Below are 20,789 nucleotides of genomic sequence, written 5' to 3'. Positions count from 1 at the left end.
TGAGAAATGGTTAAAATAGTTTAGATGTAATGTAGGACATGTTAGCAAAGCATTAGAGTTGTTAAATGTGTTGAAACTTACCTTTTGCGACGAAAAACAAGCTTTTTTGAAATTAGCTAGTTCTGTCAAATGAACCATGAGCCCATTAGTGCTCTGGCATGCCTGTTGTTATTTGGCCATAGCCGGTTGTTTACAGCAGTAAGCACTGATGGCCAGAACAGTTACTGCCACGGTTTCTGCTGGCTCCCTGCCATCAAAAGCCTGAAATGTGCTGAGAAGTGTGAGAGTTTGGCTGAGCAGCTGTCCCCCATTTCTGAGCACATTCACTGGATATTGGTGGAACTGTTCCAGAAAATATTCAGATATGTACCTATGTTCCTTTCTTCCCAACAGCTTCTCAAAGCCATAGACAGACAGATCAGTGTAAATAGTCTTTGGCTTCTTCTGTGTACAGCAAGGTATGTACTACACACAACACACCATTAAAAACATTTAAATATACAGTATACAATATAAAATAGTGCCATGGTACCATGAAATAAGTTATAGAAACAATATTAGAGAGCACATCGTTTTACATAACAAGTGTTCCCTGATGCAGTCCTTTGGTGTTTGATGCCTGCATGGCATGTAGAATAAAAATAAATGTTCTGCCTTTAGGATCCTAAATCGATGACCAGGCGGGAGCAGCTCAAAATATATTTTACCTTCTTGTGTTCAGCTCTGATGAATATTTGGAGAGTTGTTGCAGTGACTTGCCAGCTTTCATGCAATACCAAATGTCTTGAGTGCTTTCTGCTGTCCACTCAATCATCCAACATGACAGACATTTTGGGTTAGGAGAGTCAGAGCCGGTTCAGACCTCCATGGGGCCCTAGGCAAAATTCTGCCAAGGGGCCCTCCTAACTGAACCCCCAAAATGTTCAACCGTCGCACCTGACACCCAGTGCTTCCACTCATCCCCCCTTTAAATATATTGCATATCGCCACCTGTTGGTCCAACTCAGAATAAATACAGACAACGTACTAACCTCGAAACATCAAACCAATACTTCAAGCAACAGTTTGATATTTCTCGGTATGATCTCACTCTATTAATAAGTGTTTATTATTTAGCACCATTGTCATAATATTTCACGAGTTTTATTTATTCACCAAGAATAAATCGTATCTGCGTCTATATTTGCCTGTGGGCTATCCAAGCAAACAAACTTCAATCTTAGTCAATATGTATCCATTACTTTCCATTTTGTTAAGTGCAGTTGTAACTATACAAGGCTACAACTAAAATTATAGAAGCTAGCAAGACGCACACAGAGACCGGGGATCCCCAAGGGCTCACCGCCCTGTAGGTCTAACACGGACTGTCCCTCCCTCTCTCCCACCAGGAGAGGAGAGTTAAAGGCTTTACCTGACTGCTGCTCCCGCAGTTCATTTTCAAGTTCCTTCCTCTTCCTTTTTCATTCCCCGAGGGATAGCTCCGCTTCATCTTTCTACACGCGTGCGCATGCGCATGGGTAGCTATCTGACGTCCGCGACAAATTATTTATTTAATTTTTGTGATTTTTTTGGAATACAGATTTTTGTTATATAATTTAAAAAAAACATTTACAAATCTGGACAGTTACGTTGTCACGTTTTTTTTTTTTTTTTTTCCCACGGGGCCTTTATTATAAATAATAAATTTGCGGGGCCCTACGCAACGTGCGTAGTGTGCGTATTGAAAGAACCGGTACTGAGGAGAGTTGTCCTAAAGTTTGTATTTATATTTACAGATAAAGTGTGGGCGTCCCCCCGGTTCTCTCTTTATCTTTGAGATATGAAGGCCTAGCCACCATCTGCAGTGGGCAGCCTCAAACTGCGACCTCAACCCTGTGGTGTCCAGTATGAGGCTGTAAACTTTGTAGGCCGTGGATGTGTCATGGCACATGAAAGAGGCAATTGTTTTTGGGACATCTGGCTCATGGTAGTTTATTGCCTGGAAACAGTAGAACAGAGGAGCACAAAACATTTGTACTCTTAAGTTGCAGCCCCATCTCCTCCCACGCGGTCTGCATTTACTGGACCAGGTTTTTAACGGGCCCTTTGCCTGCTGTTATGAACACAAACAAGTTAATTTGGCGGAGTCAGGAGGACCTGCAGCTTCAGCCACCTCTCCAGCCATGTGAACTCCTCTGCCTGCAGGTAGATCTGGGAAACCCGGGTCCCTGCGCTGCTGTGTTGGAGTTTTCCCCGAGGGACGAGAGGGTCGCCTCTATGCTACTGCACTCTAAAAAGCCCAACTTCAAAATTGTTGTCCTAACTGCTGAGTCAACAAATATCTTTGAAAAGAGTTGGACAAACCCAAAATGTCAAGTTTACTTATAAGTAGCCCGATCCACTGAAAATGTTAAGTCAGGTAAATTTCGGATAGTGGTTTGGGCATCTGCTGAGGTAACTATGGCCACTGTGCATGGGTGGACAGCAGGTAGACCTCAGTAAACAAAGCTTCTATTTTGAATAATAAATGAAATACAGAATTATTTTCTGTTGCCCCCGATTAAGAAACATTCACTTTTTGATGTCATTAATTATTTATTATGCTTAGATAACATGTTTTTTTAAGATTTAATTTGATTGACATCTACTTTTTATACCTGAATCTTAATTGTGTAAGAATGTTCAAGACCTCTTGAATGTCTGTCTGTTCACAATGTTCAATAAAGGAACAATAAAGAGTGAGAGGGAGAAGAAAACATGTCTACCACTGCGCATGTGCACTTCGCAACCCCGGTACCTTCCAGTGTTGCCAACTTAGCGACTTTGTCGCTATATTTAACGACTATTCAGACCCCTCTAGAGACTTTCTCTGGTGTTATTAGAGACTTTTCTGGTGTTATTGGTGTTATTGGAGACTTTTCTGGTGTTATTGGAGACTTTTCTGGTGCTATTGGAGACTTTTGGAGACGTTAAAGCTCGTATCGTTCTGCAGTTTCTGTCCTCCAGAGCAGCGGGGGCTGCCGTGAGCCCTCCGCCGTCCCAAAGCACTCCCAGGCGGTCAGTCTCACAGCGGCCTCCCGCTGACGTCAGAGAGGAGAGTCGCGCATGCGCAGAGCCGCCGCTGGTCCCCGTGTTACAGAGTAGATGTATAGTAAAATGTTTCTTCAGTGTCACACTAACATCAGTCACTTCCTCAGCTCGTCCACTGTGTGTCTCTGTGACATAAACATGTAGCTCATCATGTCTCAGTCTAACGCTCACACACACACACACACAAAGGAGTGGGAATCAAACCCTCAACTGAAAAGGCTGGTTGGTCCGTTTATTGGAGATGATACACTGACTGCCTGTGTTGTAAGGCTGCTTTATACGCTGTGATATAAAAACACATGACGACTCAAGAACATACTCAAAAGTCAGAAAGACTTATCACAGTCCACCCAAAGCCAGCTGCCATTAATGAGTAAAAGAACATTATCATTATGCAAGTTAGGCGATGACGTCATTTAGCGACTTCTACTCCTCAACACTACACAGGTAGATGTGTGTCACTGTATTAAAAAAGTATTAAAAAATAACAGATTCCCACTGTTAATGTACCCATGGGCTTCAGTCTGCATATATCATGTGATATGTCAAGATGTGATTGATAAATTCATTCATTATGACAAAAAAATAATATAAAGCACTGGTTTTAAAGGCATAATGTGCAGCATTTTCCTATAATAAATGTATAGACTGCTCCCAAAATAACCCTGTGTCATCACTTATGGTGGTGTCTGTATCTACAGAGACTCTGCCCTCTGGTTCTACTTTCTCTTTCCTTCTTTGTTTGCTTTGTTCCAGACGTTTCAGCCAAAAGACTTTGGACTCAGGATCTCTTTTTGTTTTACTCCACTTTTCAATGGTTTGGGGCGGCTTCCATCTACTGGAGAGGCCACAGTTTATTCAGTGTGGAAAGCTGACTGTATATCCTCTGAGGAGAGATGAGGATTGTGATCTTTATTCTATCCCTATTATTATTATTATTATTATTATTATTATTATTATTATTATTATTATTATTATCCCTGCTCCCCCTGGTGGCTGCTTGTTGAGGAAGCCTCCATATGATATGCAGCAGATGTTCATTTAATTGTAGAAAGCCAAAATCAAGATCACAATTAGTGTTCAATCATTTGTGCAGCACTAACTTAAAGCCTCATTTAGATAACATGATTTATAGCAAAGAGGGATCATAAAGTGTAGCTGTAAAATACTCTGGACTTATTTTATCTGTTTGGTTTTTAATAGAAGAAATCAAAAGTCACACTCATTACATTGAACAGTCAGTTCAGTCAGAGCAGATTTCATTGTGCTGTTTGTTTCAAAGACTTCAGAGCTGGAAGGATGTCATCCAGGTGACTCACTCCTGAAACACACACACACACACACACACACACACACACACACACACACACACACACACACACACACACACACACACACACACACACACACACACACACACACACACACACACACACACACACACACACACACACACACAGTATTTTGCATGTATAATAAGATTTTGCATCATATTACTGAAACATTTTTCTCTCTGTATATGTTTTATATGTATGTGTTGCTTTGCCAACCTTGCAGCATTTGTCTTTACATGTATTGTGATTGTGTCATGTTTACCTAGAGTGTGTAAAATATCCATAATGTGGGCATGGAAGGTAGGGAAGAACTCTTCATGCTGCTTCACTTTGATGATGATACTGGAAAACAAGAGCAGTTTGGATTACTGTGGCCCATCAGAAACACTGACCTCTGAGATATACCAAACTACATGTGTGTGTGTGTGTGTGTGTGTGTGTGTGTGTGTGTGTGTGTGTGTGTGTGTGTGTGTGTGTGTACCTGTCAATATCAGCATCTCCCAGCAGATTATGGAGTCCAGCAGTGTGCTCAGTGAAGGAAACCAGTCTGGCCACCTGGTTCACCACCTCAGCAGGAGGAACCCTGCTGTCTGACACAAAAACCACAAACCACCGTTTAACTACTGTCCAAATATCCAACTATCCAACACAGATTAAACATGTGAAGCTCAGATTCCAGCCGGAGGTCACCTAGCTGCAGAACATCTCGGAGGTTCCTCATGGTGTTGGTCGTCTCCCCCAGCCTGCTGTAGACCTCGTTCATACGCGGGTACACTCCGCTGAGGGAGGTCACGTCAAACAGCTTCTGGAAGTGGGTCACCATGGAGCCCAGAGTGTGTCGAGTGGGACTCCTGAGCACCTAGCAGGACCAAGCACCGCACAGAAAGGCCCTCTTTAAGGTCCAGTGTGGAGGATTCAGTGGCCTCTAGCAGCGTATTCACACCATAAATGATACATATTACCACCACGATGAGCCAGTAGGTCTACCTTCTCATCATCGGCTGAGGTGTTTTCCAGCATGGTGTCCACCAGCATCAGCATATCCTCCACCTTCACTGTTTCTGCAGCATTATGGCCGCTATCAGACGGCTGCCAGGGCATCAGTCTGTCAGTCAACTTATTTAAAGCCCTTTGCAGATCCTACCAACAAACACATTCAAGAGTTCTACTTAGCTAAACATTTTGAATAACAACAGGTTCTTTTTCAGCTCTATCAACTGTTTCCTGGTGAATCATCAGCTTGTGTTTCTCGTATTTCCCATCAACCCCTCTGGTGATGCAGGTGGTGTTCACCTTCAGTAGGTGGAGCTGCTGGGCCCAGACCTCCAGTGTTGGGAGGAGAGAGTGAACCTCAGCCAGCTCCAAACCAGCTGAGGAGGGTTTCTGTCTGTGCAGTCGTAACGGAGCGCTGGGATTGGTCACAACAGCTCTGATCTCATTCAACAGCTGGAAATCAGGACAAGAAATGACTGTTAGTTTTGAAATGAGAAGAAAGGCGATATTAAGACCTTGTGGAACCAAACAACATGCTTACATGGTGATAGTGGGCACACTGACTGGCCTCCCCGCCGTTCTCACTGATCTCACTTGTGTTGTCTTCTTTAAGCAATCTGCAAAGAAGGTTAGTCCTGTGAATGTGTTGAGCTTCTAATGAGATCAAGAACATAAAGCTTCATAAAGCATAAAGCTGCTTCTTAAACCCTTTGATGCTTACTTGTCGTGAAGTCACAAGGAAGATGTTACTAGGCAACGGATGAACAGTCGAAGGGTGAATTAAAAAACGACAATTTTTTTAAGGAACTTAATTAATTAGAGATCCTACCTCGTGTCTTTGTGCTTGTTTGACCCCTCCAAAAGGCGGAGTTTGTGTTTGTAGAACTTCACGTCTCTGAGTGACGGCCTACACAGAACCACACAGTCAGCGTGATTTACTGATATGACATGTTTCAGGCTAGAGAAACACACACCTCGTCTCCAACTCTTGCTTCAGGCTCTCAACCTCCTTCTTCAGCTCTTCTATTTGAGTTTTGCTTCCTCTTTGCTGTTCCTGGTACGCCTTGGAAGAGATGCATGAGCATTAGGTTCTGCTTTTAGGAGAATACATCTGAAAATGAGTCAACGTTTGTCAGGCTACCTTGAGAATGGTTTTGAAAGATGGAGTAACCTTCTTGATTCCTGTCTGATGAGCCTCTTGAGATCCTTCTGGTTGACCTTTGACAGATCTGGGGTGAAAATGAACAGCTTAGTACAAGCAGAGGCCACAGTTTCCTACCACAGCAACTATCATGTGATACCTTTAAATGTGACTCTCAGCCCCTTGTTGGGGTCTCCCCCCCTCACGCTGAAAATCACTGCTCTAGATACTAGTTACTGATACATTAAAGAGTCTGGGTGACACAATGCAGCCATAGTAACACACTGCCAGAGTGTTATGTAATGAAGAAAGAAACATGATAAACTGCAGTGCATTATCTTTTATAAAAACATCAGCATGTGTTACCGGAGCTCATCCATCAGCTGAGTCAGTTTGGTCTCATAGAAGTCAATCACATCCAAAACCCTGCAAACAGAAGAACAGTATGCAGCCATAGCTGCTGCTGTTGGTGTTTTAACTTGTGACTCTCAACCAAATGCATCTTGGTTGCTCGTAGTGACGTCAGCTGAAAACAACAGAACATGTAGGTGTCCTCTGATAGTCTTCAATCAATTTTTAAAGACAGACTTATCTGTGTTTATCATCTACCAAACATTTACAAAAGTTTCTACAAGCAACCACGGACGCACTCGGCTGAAAGTCACCAGTAAACACGGTCACCATTTAAACTTCAACACCTGTTGGTTTGAAGCGGTCGTGTCCTTGACGGAATTCTGTAGAACTTGAGTCCGCTGTTGTAACAATGATTCTGACAGCCAAACATTCAACAACCAGGTATTTAGATGCTGGTTATGCTAGTTACGCTGGTTAAAGCTTCCCAACTCGTCATCTCATTGTTTTGTTGACGTCAGCTGTACAAGGGTTGATATCAATTTCATGATATCTTTGTCTAAATCACAATGTGCTCTTAATTAACAAGGCCGTACAGAAAATAATTATTAATGGATAACTGTTATTTAATTTTGCTTTAAGTCAAAGGAGGCGCCTGTCAGTCCGTCATGTTCTCACTGCTGCTCTGCTGGAGAGTCCTGCTGGCTGACGTTGTCACAGATGTGATGGAAGGTCCGACTCTGTCCAGCCGATCGCCGCTCTTCTTCTTTGATGGTGAAATAGAGTTTCCTCTGCAGTTGAGCTGCTTCCTCTCTTTGTTTGGACAGCTTCTGCTCCAGAACCTGACACTGTTTCTAGACAGATGAAACACGAGATGTTTTCCTCACTGAGAACATCGCACCTTCTGACTGAAGCTGATGATAGATGATATTAATCTATTAGTTATCTTTATGTATTCCCCTGAGAAATACAGTCTTGTGAATTGGATTTTTAATAAAAAAAATAAAACAATGCAGTCTTTAAACATATAATAGTTATTTACCCACATTTATAAATGACCCAACATAATGAATCATTAATGTCAGCCTTTATTGCCGTGTTGACACACCTGTGCTTCTTGTTTTTCCTGCTGCAGTTGTTGTGTGCGGCTGTGCTGTTGGACGGCCTTGCCGAGGTAGCGGTCCTCCAGGTCCTGGACTCTGGTCCTCACCAGGTCCAGCAGCCCCTCCAGCTCTGTGGCCCTCTGGGACTGCTGAGCCGCTCCACTCGTGTGCTCATGGAGCTCCTCTCTAAAGAGACACACACACACACACACACACACACACACACACACACACACACACACACACACACACACACACACACACACACACACACACACACACACACACACACACACACACACACACACACAAAAAAAGGTTTGATCTGACAATGCAACAGGTATATTTTCTATTCTATATTCAACATTAAACTGTGAGTGTGTTTAGCTATGATGTAATGTATTTGCATGCATCTTCAACTCATTAATAAGAACTGGTTTAAGTCCATCATGCTGCCTTGAGGTTTGGAACTGGTGCAAACCTCTGTACACATCATTGGAACTGAAATGATTTAATGGACGTATAACCCATATGTTAATTTGTATTTCAAAAGTTTTACCAACATGTTACTCCAGCAGCTATGAATAGATCATCAGAGAAAAGAAGCGTTATTGTTTCTCAACAGGACCTTTTTTGGTTAAATAAAAAATAAATCAAAATGGTGCTTTTGCATGATTCTTTGTGCAGAAACTCAGTTTTCCAATCTGTCAATACAACCTTAGAAGAATAGTTTATTTAGTCAAGGACAGCCCTAAAAGCCCCCCCCGAGACTTCATACCTGCACTGAGCTGTAGTACAGGTGTATCTCTGCGATGCTCATCTGATGCTGATGAGATTAGATGACAGGAGGACAGGTGGTCGACACACACTGCATATACATTATTAAGTAGATACAGACACTAACAGCCAGAGTATTATATACTGCAGGCATGTATGCACTGTTCTACTTCAATCTGAATTGTTCCATACATTCCAGGATACTGCTATTATACTGCTGTTTTCTATATTTCCGTGACTCCTCCTTGGATGAGACAATAAAAAAGTTTTTGGGATACTAGAACCAGATTAAATCTATTCAAAATGATTGCAAGTTCTGCAAGTTTGGTTAGCTTTTTATAGTAATTGAAAAAAAATACAACAAAAAGCTGGTGCTTAGTATAATGTTTTTATCTTGGGATTGAAATGGAAATGTCTAAAGAGTGTGAAGAGCTGGTTGTGTTTGACTGACTTGAGTTGGTTGTTGGACTTGATGAGCTCCTGGATCAGAGCCTGTCTCCTCTCCGAGTCTGAGAGCATCGTCCTCAGAGTCATCCTGACCTCAACAGCTGACTTCTTGTCCAGCACAATCAAATCTACGGACACATGAAGAGAGTCATGTGACAGAGGAGTGTTCATATCCATTCCCAAAGACAAACTATCTTCAGACTTCTCAAAGCTAAATGTAAGAATTAAATGCAAGCTTAAATTGTAATTTCACCATGACAAACACAGAGCATAGAGGCAAACATAGAACTAATGCCACTTAAGTTGATTATCTTCATAGTAAAACCTGAAGAATCTGCATAATGTAGCAAGTATAGCTTAGTTAAATCAAAGAACATTATTCATTTTACTATAACATACTTAGAAATTGATCCTCAGCTAAGAAACGAGAGACATTGACTCTTACCTGAAATATTCTTATTTTCTACGGGATCTGCAAAATGCACCGTCTTAAAGCCATGACGCTGCAGAAGTGTATTCACATCCTCCCATTCTACCTGCTCCTGCTGAAGAACAAACACAATGAACAATCATCACAGAGCAGTGAGAACACGCTGAAGACACCTGAGCTCTAAAGTCACCTGGAGCTGCCTGCTAGTCCACAGATAAACAAATGTCTTATTTCTGGAGTGTAAAGAGTGAGCTGTCCTGCTGTCCATGTCTAAATGTCCTCTCCTGCAGCACACGCTGACTTCAGTCCTCACAGCTCTCTGAGCCTCCTGTCAGAACCAACCAGTGATCAGGGTTCTGCAGGTCCTCCAGAACCAACCAGTGATCAGGGTTCTGCAGTTCTTCCAGCAGAGGAGCTGCCTCTCCTGCACTACAACAGCTGATGAAAGGCGATCCCTTCTTCCTCACACTCTCTGATGGAGGTCAGTAATGAATGAAGTCCATTTCAGAATGAGGACATGTTGATGTGCTGACCTGTTGGTGTCTCACACACTACACATCAGACAGAACACCATTCAGGAGTGATTGTGCTACATTGGGCATACGAGCAGCCGACCAATGGAAACGTTTCACTCATTCAAACAGCGTTAAACATTCCGCCATTCACACTGATGCACCGTGACGTCATCGTATAAAACCAATGGGATGTGGCTGATCGTTAAGCCCCGCCCCCTGCTCCACGCAGTCCCGCCTTCCGGTGCTGTGATTGGCTAGAACTCCTCTGTTGGGATCAGGCTCGTTGTCGCGCAATGCAATAGATTTGTGGTTTTTTAAATTTATTTGTTCATACATATAAAACACAGACACATACAAACAGCAAACAAACATGTAGTTCATATTACGCCAGGGAATGTAAAACATGTCACAAGATGAGGAGGAAGTAAACCGGTCCGTTCCGCGCATGCGTAGAATGTTTACGTTCTTTTTATTTGCTTTACGTTACAGATGGTTGTGACTGAGAAAGACCGGACCTGGATCAGATCCTATGGACCGGACCGACAGAAACGGACTGTTGAAGACTCTTTTTATGGCGATATTTGAGACACATTGGCAGAAACTTTTTCTTCTATAGACAGTCACATAGAGAGAGTTCATGTTTGGTGAAGATATATATACATTTCTATTTTATATATTTTTAAAACGTCCGTTTTTGTCGGTCCGGTCCATAGGATCTGATCCAGGTCGGGTCTTTCGCCTCTTCCGCCATTCAAACTGCTGCACCGTGACGTCATCTAGCGACTTTCAGGACAGCCAATAGCTGCTCTCCTCATTGAGCGTTCTATCTGTAGCGTTCTCCGTCTCCTAGCAACGGGCCCCCGCGGACCGTACCATTCCTTCTCTAGGGGGAGTGGAAGGTCAAAAACCATGGTTACAACCCATTAAAACACGTCATTCGTGTTGCTCTTTAAACGCGTACGTTATAAAACGTGATCATGTTTGACACTAAATATTACATTCTAACGGGATGTTGTGTCCCTTCTGAATGGAGTGGTCCTCCTCGTGTCATTATGAACGACTCATGTGCAGCGTCTCCTCTCTGACGTCAGCGGGAGGCCGCTGTGAGACTGACCGCCTGTGAGTGCTTTGGGACGGGGGAGGGCTCACGGCAGCCCCTGCTGCTCTGGAGGACAGAAACTGCAGAACGATACGAGCTTTAACGTCCCCAAAAGTCTCCAATAACACCAGAAAAGTCTCTAATAACACCAGAAAAGTCTCCAATAACACCAGAAAAGTCTCCAATAACACCAGAAAATTCTCTAATAACACCAGAAAAGTCTCCAATAACACCAGAAACGTCCCTAATAACACCAGAAAAGTCTAATAACACCAGGAAAGTCTCTAATAACACCAGAAAAGTCTAATAACACCAGAACAGTCTCTAATAACACCAGAAAAGTCTCTAATAACACCAGAAAAGTCTCCAATAACACCAGAAAATTCTCTAATAACACCAGAAAAGTCTCCAATAACACCAGAAACGTCCCTAATAACACCAGAAAAGTCTAATAACACCAGGAAAGTCTCTAATAACACCAGAAAAGTCTAATAACACCAGAACAGTCTCTAATAACACCAGAAAAGTCTCCAATAACACCAGAAAAAGTCTCTAATAACACCAGAAAAGTCTCCAATAACACCAGAAAATTCTCTAATAACACCAGAAAAGTCTCCAATAACACCAGAAAATTCTCTAATAACACCAGAAAAGTCTCCAATAACACCAGAAAAGTCCCTAATAACACCAGAAAAGTCTAATAACACCAGGAAAGTCTCTAAAAACACCAGAAAAGTCTAATAACACCAGAACAGTCTCTAATAACACCAGAAAAGTCTCTAATAACACCAGAAAAGTCTCCAACAACACCAGAAAAGTCTCTAATAACACCTGAAAAGTCTCCAATAACACCAGAAAAGTCCCTAATAACACCAGAAAAGTCTAATAACACCAGGAAAGTCTCTAATAACACCAGAAAAGTCTAATAACACCAGAACAGTCTCTAATAACACCAGAAAAGTCTCTAATAACACCAGAAAAAGTCTCCAATAACACCAGAAAAGTCTCCAATAACACCAGAAAAGTCTCTAATAACACCTGAAAAGTCTCCAATAACACCAGAAAAGTCTCCAGTAACACCAGAAAAAGTCTCTAATAACACCAGAAAAGTCTCTAATAACACCAGAAAAGTCTCCAATAACACCAGAAAAGTCTCTAATAACAACAGAAAAAGTCGGTAAGTTGGCAACACTGAGAACGCAGTGAGACGCTCTACGTCACAGTGGACGGTTCTCCTCCATTCACCTCGTTAAGGGAGCGTAGGCCGTGCGGGACGGGGTCTACAATGGCGTCCGGGTGGACCCAAGAGGCCCTGCTGGTCTTCCTGCAGGAGAAAGGGGGCAGAGCGAGGAACACGGACCTCATAGAGCACTTTAAGGTGGCGTTCCCGGAGGAGCCGGAGGAGAGAGCGGCTGTGCGGAAGGCGTTTAAAACCCACGTGGACAACATTGCTTTTGTGAAGACTGAGGGTGACGTCAGATACGTCTGCCTGAAGAAAAAGTTCCGGGTATGTGGGAGTGACGCAGCTCACCTCACAGCCCAGGCACGTGAGCTGCACCTACCTGGCTCAGGTGACGGATACGACAGCCAGCTGAGAGAAACGGAGTCAGTCTGTGCAGGTGAGGAGGTGGACAGGAGCTCACCTGAGATAGGGAATAGGGAGAGCTTTAAGAGGGAGAAGAGGGAGTCCGAGAAGGAGAAGAAGGAGCCTGAAATACCAGACATCTCAGTGACTAATGCCTCTCCTCCTCCTGCAGACGGATCCATGTTCAACCTGCCGGGACCTGTACAGACCGGTACTACAGGACAGTTAGACACAGGACAGGTAGACACAAGACAGGTAGATACAAGACAGACAGACACAAGACAGACAGACACAGGACAGGTAGACACAAGACATGTAGACACAATACAGGTAGACACAAGACGGGTAGACACAGGACAGGTAGAAACAAGACAGGTAAACACAGGACAGATAGACACAAGACATGTAGACACAAGACAAACTGCAGCAAGAAGTCCTGAATGAACACACAACAAAGAAGATCAATGACCCAAAGAATAGATTTCAACATGTCGTATCCTCAAAGAAGAGAATATGAATATATTTTGGTCCATCTCTTGAGACATTAGTAAAGGTCCCATTCATCCAGCATGTTCAATCTTTAGAGAAATCCTCTTACTGCTCTGCAGACAGTCAGCCAGCTCCTCCTGCTTCATTCTCCTCAGGATGTGCAGTGTGATCTTCAGAAATGCCTCTCTGCTGCTCCTCCTCTCCTCTTCATCCTCACCGTCCAACACCTCCTCATCCTCCATCTGACTGTCTAAGCATTCTGGGTAATCTGAACTCACAACCTTCTTGATCTTCTTTAGCTCGTTCTTCACAAAAGTGAGGATGTTCTCCTCCAGCAGCTGGAACATAATATTATATGAAGGACACAAACTAAAACCATGGAACCAAACATCAGATCCATGTTGGACAGACTGACGATCCACTGGTCTAAAAAGTGCAGCATGGATATGATTGTGAACAGAATAGATGTAAAAGTAGTTGTACATGTACAGACCATAAATATGGAGTCCAGGTGTGTTTGATGCTGCTGGGCAGACTGACCTCTGGGAACCTGTGAGCTCTCCTGGTCCTCTCTGTGGAGGAATCATGAAGAATCAGCTCACATTATGTCTGTCCACACAGAGACAAACACAAGGTAAAGGTCCATGAAATAATCAGTTTGGTTTAGTCCCAACAGCTCTCAGCAAGGCCTCCATGTAGCTCTCCCTCCCTCACTGTACACTGCTGAAGAGCCCTGGAGCAAGGCACCCAGAACCTCCAGCTGCTCCAGTTGAGTGTAGCGAGGCTGGACGAGCCTGGTATAACTATCAAATGGAGGCTCCTCCATTTGATCTCCTGAAACATTCCTCTCGCCCTCTTTCTTCTCACCCATCACCCCCCCAAGGAAACTCCAATAACCTTTCTCATGCACCTCCACATCAACAGACAATAAAGATATATCTGCAGCCGTAAGGTGTCAAGGCTATTAGCCACAGCCTTGAGAGCAAGGCCACAGAGTGGGTGTTTACTGGGCCGAGGACTGGAAAGGAAAACAAGAAGTGATTAACTCTAGCCTGTCTTTTGTCTATATGCATAAACATCCCCCCCCCCCCCCCCTTAGCCCAGCCAGGAACTAAAACAAAAGGTTAAACGGGGTCAAAGCAACGCATTCCGTGGCTCAAGAGAACCAGAACCACACTATGTATTCCTGCAATAATTCCTTGTATCCCTGTATAATACTGCACAAGTCTGTGAAACCTTCAATAACCCCAACTGAAGTATTGGTCATTTGATTTCAGGATAACACATCTTTTTCCCATAATTGTGGAGTGGAAAACAGAGTTAAAATCATTGTCAGATATTTCGGATTGGATTCATCACCATACTGCCCTCCAGTGATCGCTTGGGAATACACATACGCATGACCTCTGTTAATTCTGTATACCAAATGTATGTAACTGAAATTCCATCTCTGTATCCGTACAAGTGTGTAAGGTCTGTTAAACTCATAGTGAAGAAGAAGTATGTGGGTTATTTGTTTAAAATGTTAGGTTAGTTAAACTACCAAACTAGAACACATTGAAACTAAGAAACAAAGGAATCCGAAATCTTGGCAAAAACAAAGCCATAAAATCAAGCCACACCCTGTTACTGCCTATCCCGAACAAATAAAACCAGGAGATTTCCTTTGTTCGCTCTCGTGTTTTTCGTTGTTCGTTTATGTTAGGTGTACGTTTTTAGTCTGACGGAGATCCTAACACGTGACCTTTATTTTATTTTTAGAAACAGCAGTTTTGTCAGTATTTTTCCTCCTCAAACTCCTTGAAGCATCTTAGAATTATTCTTCTAAGCAAGCCTTATTTTATTTTAGTGGACATCTGTTGATCTTGTGAGTTATCAACTTTAATTATTATCGTTCAGGCCAAACGAGATTAGTTAGAGAATATAAGCGAGTAGCCTGAGTTATGAAACTATTCAGAGCTATATCCCTCTCCAAACACCGGACCGGATCCAACACCCGTCTTGAAGCAAGACACAAAGGATTCAGAGACTTTTGCCTGGTGACCGAGGGAGAATCCCGGAGCCAGCGGAGAGCCCCCGGTCCGTGAACCCTCAACTTCACCCTCTTCACCACCGATGGACCGGAAAGTCCGACGGTAAAGCTGAAACCACCAGGACCGCTGAAGCAACGGCAGAGACCCGCAAAAGGCATCTGGACCCCTCGGCACAAAGTAGGAACATCTCAACCGTACTGTGATCCAGAGTTGGTGTAGGAGATATAGAAGCTCTGAATAATAATATAGATTGACCGGGTAGAGTAGGGATAGGAGAAAGAGGAGTGCGCAACTTTTCTTCACTATTTGATATAATATTGCCTGATTATTTGAAACCCATTCATTCATGTTTTATATATAATTACCGTTTTAATAAATTACTCATTTATCGCCAAGTCGTTGTCTGTCATATTGATTCAAAAGGTGGTCACTGAAATCAGGACTTACGCCTGAGATATTGAGACTGGATAATTTGTTACCAAATTATTGATCATAATTTTATTATTTTCTCCTATTAAGTAATGGTGCCCCGCAATTTCTACGTAAGCAATGTTTTTATTTTAACGTAAATGGTAATGGTAAATGGACTGTACTTGTATAGCGCTTTTCTAGTCTTCCGACCACTCAAAGCGCTTTTACATTACTAATCATTCACCCATTCACACCCATTCATACACTGATGACAGGAGCTACCATGCAAGGTGCCACCTGACCATCAGGACCCTAACTAACATTCATACACATACATACACCGCAGGAACAGCCTGCGGGATTTGACCTTTATTTAACCAGGAAAGTCCCATTGAGATTAAAAACCTCTTTTTCGAGGGAGTCCTGGCCAAGAGGCAGCAACAAATAACATATGTACACTCACAATATTACACTCACAACATATAGACAGAAATTAAAATGATAAAAAACAGTTACAAGTAAATTAAAATTCATAAAAAACATCTACAAGTAAAAGAAGTGGTCTGAAATGCTCTCATCGTAGATTTAAAAGCGTTCAAAGAAATCATTTCGGTTAATTTAAAATCTTTTTGCAGCCAGTTCCATGTGGTGGGAGCAGAGTGGACGAATGCCCTTTTTCCTGATTCAGTGCGGGCAAATGGAACTAACAGAAGCATCTGATTGTTTGAGCGCAGACTGTAAGAAGCAATACTTTTCTGTGTGATTAAATTACAAATATATGATGGCAGTAGCCCAAGCATGGCCTTATAAATAAAAGTGCACCAATGTCCCAGCCTCCTGGTGGACAAAGAGGGCCAACCCACTCGAGAATACAATTCACAGTGATGGGTCAGGGCTCTACAGTTAGTGATAAACCTCAGAGAAGCATGGTAAACAGCATCAATCTTACATAGACATTTAGCTGAGGCATTCATATAAATCAAATCTCCATAATCTAAACTGGACAAAAACGTTGCAGTGACAAGCCGCTTTTTCACCTCAAAAGAGAAACAAAATTTGTGCCTGAAGAAGAAGCCCAATTTAAGTTTCAATTTCTTCACAAGATTGTCAATGTGGGGTTTGAAGGAAAGGGAATCATCAATCAAGACACCAAGATATTTATAGATATGAACCACCTCTATGACATTTCCCTCAAGAGTGGACACTGTGGGGACAGTTTGAGGTACTTTCTTAGAGTTTGAAAACAACATTTGTTTAGTTTTTTCAGTGTTGAGGACTAATTTTAGTTGCAGGAGTGTGTGCTGGACTACATCAAAAGCTTTCTGCAGAGATTCAACAGCTCTAGCAGGAGTTGATCCAAAACAGTAAATAATTGTGTCATCTGCATAAAAATGCATGTTAGCATCTGACACGTTTTTTCCCAAATCATTAATGTACATAATGAACAAGAGGGGTCCTAATATTGAACCCTGTGGCACGCCCTTGTGGACACTCACAAATTCAGAACACAGACCATCATATTTAATACACTGAGTCCTGTCACTCAAATAATCTGTGAACCAGGAAACTACATGATTTGACAAACCCAAGCAAAAAAGCCTATGCTTTAAAACAGCATGGTCCACAGTGTCAAAAGCCTTTGACAGATCAATAAAAAGTGAAGCACAGTGCTGCTTCTTATCAAGAGCAACTAATATATCATTGATCACTTTTGTAGCTGCAGTGATGGTACTGTGTTTTTTCCTGAAGCCTGATTGCAGTTTTGAGAGAAGATCATTAAATGTTAGAAACTCTTTTAACTGATCACACACAAGAGATTCAAGAATTTTTGACAAGGCACACATATTTGATATTGGCCTGTAGTTGGTTAAAGCTGCTGGATCACCTCCTTTTAATAAGGGGGTAACAAAAGCTGACTTCCAAACAGATGGAATTTCTTTGTTTTCAATTGAGAGATTAAAAAGGATTATAAGAGGCTGTGCTACAAAATCAGCTGCTATTTTTAAAAAGTAGGGCTCTATTGAATCAGGTCCAGGGGATTTTCTGCTATCCAATGTTTTGAGGGCTTGATGCACTTGCTGCACAGTAAAAGGTAAGAAATTAAAGGGTTCTCCTGAAAACCTTGGAGCTTCTGTGCAGGGAAACACAGGGGCAGCTCCCGTAGAATCAAACAAAGAACCAGATAATACAAAATGATTGTTAAAACAATTTAGAACCTCAATTCTATCATAGACTGGGACCGAGTCTTTTAGAACAAATATGGAAAGCCGGAGGACTTTTACTTACAGATATAGATTTAATTACTTTCCAAAATTTCTGTGGATTATTAAGGTTCTCAGTTGTGACAGATAAATAATATTCAGATTTAGCCTTTTTAATAAGAGTAGTGCATTTGTTCCTTAGTTGCCTGAAAATAGACCAGTCAGAGGCAAAATCACTTTTTCTGGCTTTGGCCCATGCCACATTACGTCGATGGATGGTATCTGACAACTCTGGGGAAAACCACGGATTATCTCGTCCCTTAACCCTGAATTTCCCAATGGGGGCATGTTTATTTACAATTTTCACAAAGTGTTCCTTAAAGAATGTCCAAGCTAACTCCACGTCCGGCAAAAGACCTATGTGTCCCCAATTTACCAAAGACAAATCATGATGAAAAGCCTGTTCATTAAACATTTTTAAATTCCTCTTGAAAGTAATGCGTGGTTTACGTTTGGGGATCTTTGTGTCCCTGCAAGTAGCAACAACACAATGATCACTCAAATCATTGCAGAAAACTCCCAAGGATAAGAATTTATGAGGAACATTTGTGAGAATTAGATCAATCAAAGTGGACTTTTCCGATTTTTTAAGATTTGGCCTTGTAGGTAGGTTGACCAGCTGGATAAGATTAATAGAGTCACAGAAAGATTTAAATTCATCCGAAACTGCATTTAGCCAGTCCCAATTCAGATCTCCAGCCATTAAAAGCTCATTATAATTTAATTTGGACAAAAGATGCTGCAATGACGATAATGCCTCCTTTGTGGCAGATGGAGGCCTATAGCACCCGACAACAGTCATAGAGAGGGACTTTGCTATTTCCACCTTCAATGCCAAAAGTTCGAATTGCTTAGAGATAGACTCAGACAGAACAATTGAAGCATCATGATTGGGGGACGACCCTGCTCTCCACTGAGCCACAGCCGCTCTTATTTGTTATTAATTGACAGACTGTACATATTTATATTTATTGACAGACTGTACATATTTAAATTTATTGACAGACTGTGTATATTTATATATATTCATATTTATTGACAGCCTGTACATATTTATATTTATTGACAGATTGTATATATTTATATTTATTCATATTTATTGACAGACTGTACATATTTATATTTATTGACAGACTATATTTATCTATATTTATATTTATTCATATTTATTGACAGACTGTACATATTTATATTTATTGACAGACTGTATATATTTATTGACAGACTGTATATATTTATATTTATTCATATTTATTGTCAGACTGTACATATTTATATTTATTGACAGACTGTACATGTTTATGTTTATTGACAACTGTACATATTTATATTTATTGACAGACTGTATATATTTATTGACAGACTGTATATATTTATATTTATTCATATTTATTGTCAGACTGTACATATTTATATTTATTGACAGACTGTACATATTTATGTTTATTGACATATATATATAAATATAAATATAAATATTTATTAACAGATGGATCCTCTCCCGTGTTTCTTTGTCGTTCCTGTTGCTGCTTTGACTTCTGCATTTCCCTGTGAGGTCTCATCTCACTTTCAAAAGCAGATGTCTGCCTTTTTATTTTGTTTCTCTAATCATGTTTGTTTTTACTGCAGGGAAATCAATCATCAGGTTTGTTTATTCCAAGAATGTTCTTCATCTGTTTGTTTCTAGTAAAACGTGTTAAAGAGGCTGACAGAGAGCACGAACTCTGATTACATCTGTTTATTGCTTTATATTGTCCTGATGTCAAACTGACAGTACTTCTACTAAAACTGGAACCACACAGAGAAGATCAGCACGGATCAGCAGTGGAGAAATCCACAGAAGGTCAGCGGTTCGATCCCTGATCGGGACAAAGATGGATATGACTAAATCAAACAGTTTCAGCTGGTGAACGCAAAGCTTTGTAAAGCTTTCTAAATAGAGTCAATAATGAACTCAATTCAATCAAACCAGTCTTAAGGCTCTGCAGGCTCAAACATGGTTTATATGAAGAGTTACTGGTCAAAATAGAGATTTGAGTCTATTTTCTTCAATAACACGTCCGCTTTCAGAGTGAAGATAAAACATTTATCTCATTACTGTGTCCGTAGATTTCTCCTAAATTCACCAAAGGTTACCTTTAGATAATTTGCATATTTAAACATAACATTTCATAAAACTGGTAATACAATAAATAATCATGTTGTCAGTACTGTTAATGAAGTGAAGTTTCCTCTTTAGAACTATAAAGCTCATTGATCAATGAGATCTTTCTCAAAGGGTCGTTAAAACTCCTCATTAACTCAGAGAGACTGACGTCAGATAGAAATATGCGTTTTTACTGAGTTATCTTCTAATATTTAATACTAATCAATAAGTAGTTTACTTAGAATCTGTAGCTGTCAAGTCACAATTTGAACTGAGCGTCTTCTCTGTTCCAATTGTTCCGAATTCTGTTCCAATTGTTCCGAGTTCTGTGAGCCAATCAGAGTATCACTGCTTTTGGCGTCCAATCAGATGCCTCGATTTGTTCCGAATTCTAAATCCGGAGCTGCCATCTTGGATCCTCGCTACTCGAAGAATTCAAACCGAGCGCTCAGTTTGAATTCTGACTGGACAGGTATGACGTCATGAGTACAATACTTTCATTATATTCACTTTTATTGATAAAGTGCTCATTGATTAGAGTAGAATAGGAGTGTGAAACTCTGTAGAACTCATATTAATGTCTGACATTAGTCTCTCCCAGTTAT

General features: G+C 41.4%; 2 protein-coding genes across 5 annotated transcripts; one reads left to right on the top strand and one right to left on the bottom strand.

The window, feature by feature from the left end:
• Window positions 1-4,237: 4,237 nt before the first annotated feature.
• Window positions 4,238-10,198, bottom strand: cep70 (centrosomal protein 70). 4 transcript variants are annotated; one of them, XM_054627369.1, is made up of 16 exons: window positions 9,836-10,198; window positions 9,661-9,760; window positions 9,220-9,343; window positions 7,997-8,177; window positions 7,567-7,742; window positions 6,904-6,963; window positions 6,538-6,625; window positions 6,371-6,459; window positions 6,226-6,303; window positions 5,938-6,013; window positions 5,697-5,849; window positions 5,391-5,543; window positions 5,094-5,262; window positions 4,885-4,993; window positions 4,666-4,745; window positions 4,238-4,390 (listed from the first exon to the last, which is right to left on the bottom strand). In XM_054627369.1, the coding sequence occupies exons 1-16, from the start codon at window positions 9,911-9,913 to the stop codon at window positions 4,329-4,331; spliced, it is 1,776 nt and encodes a 591-aa protein (XP_054483344.1). In that variant the 5' UTR covers window positions 9,914-10,198; the 3' UTR covers window positions 4,238-4,328. The 4 variants fall into 4 exon arrangements, with proteins under 4 accessions (XP_054483344.1, XP_054483346.1, XP_054483345.1 ...); XM_054627371.1 differs by lacking the exon at window positions 4,666-4,745; XM_054627370.1 differs by lacking the exon at window positions 6,904-6,963.
• Window positions 10,199-12,544: 2,346 nt separating this feature from the next.
• Window positions 12,545-13,502, top strand: LOC129116518 (ankyrin repeat domain-containing protein SOWAHC-like). Its single transcript, XM_054627366.1, has 2 exons — window positions 12,545-13,055; window positions 13,453-13,502. The coding sequence occupies exons 1-2, from the start codon at window positions 12,545-12,547 to the stop codon at window positions 13,500-13,502; spliced, it is 561 nt and encodes a 186-aa protein (XP_054483341.1).
• The last annotated feature ends 7,287 nt before the right edge of the window (window positions 13,503-20,789 follow it).

Source organism: Anoplopoma fimbria, unplaced genomic scaffold (assembly GCF_027596085.1).
Source record: "Anoplopoma fimbria isolate UVic2021 breed Golden Eagle Sablefish unplaced genomic scaffold, Afim_UVic_2022 Un_contig_879_pilon_pilon, whole genome shotgun sequence".
Lineage (NCBI taxonomy): Eukaryota > Metazoa > Chordata > Actinopteri > Perciformes > Anoplopomatidae > Anoplopoma > Anoplopoma fimbria.
Note: the sequence above shows the minus strand (reverse complement) of the source record. Positions and strands in the feature narration are given on the sequence as shown.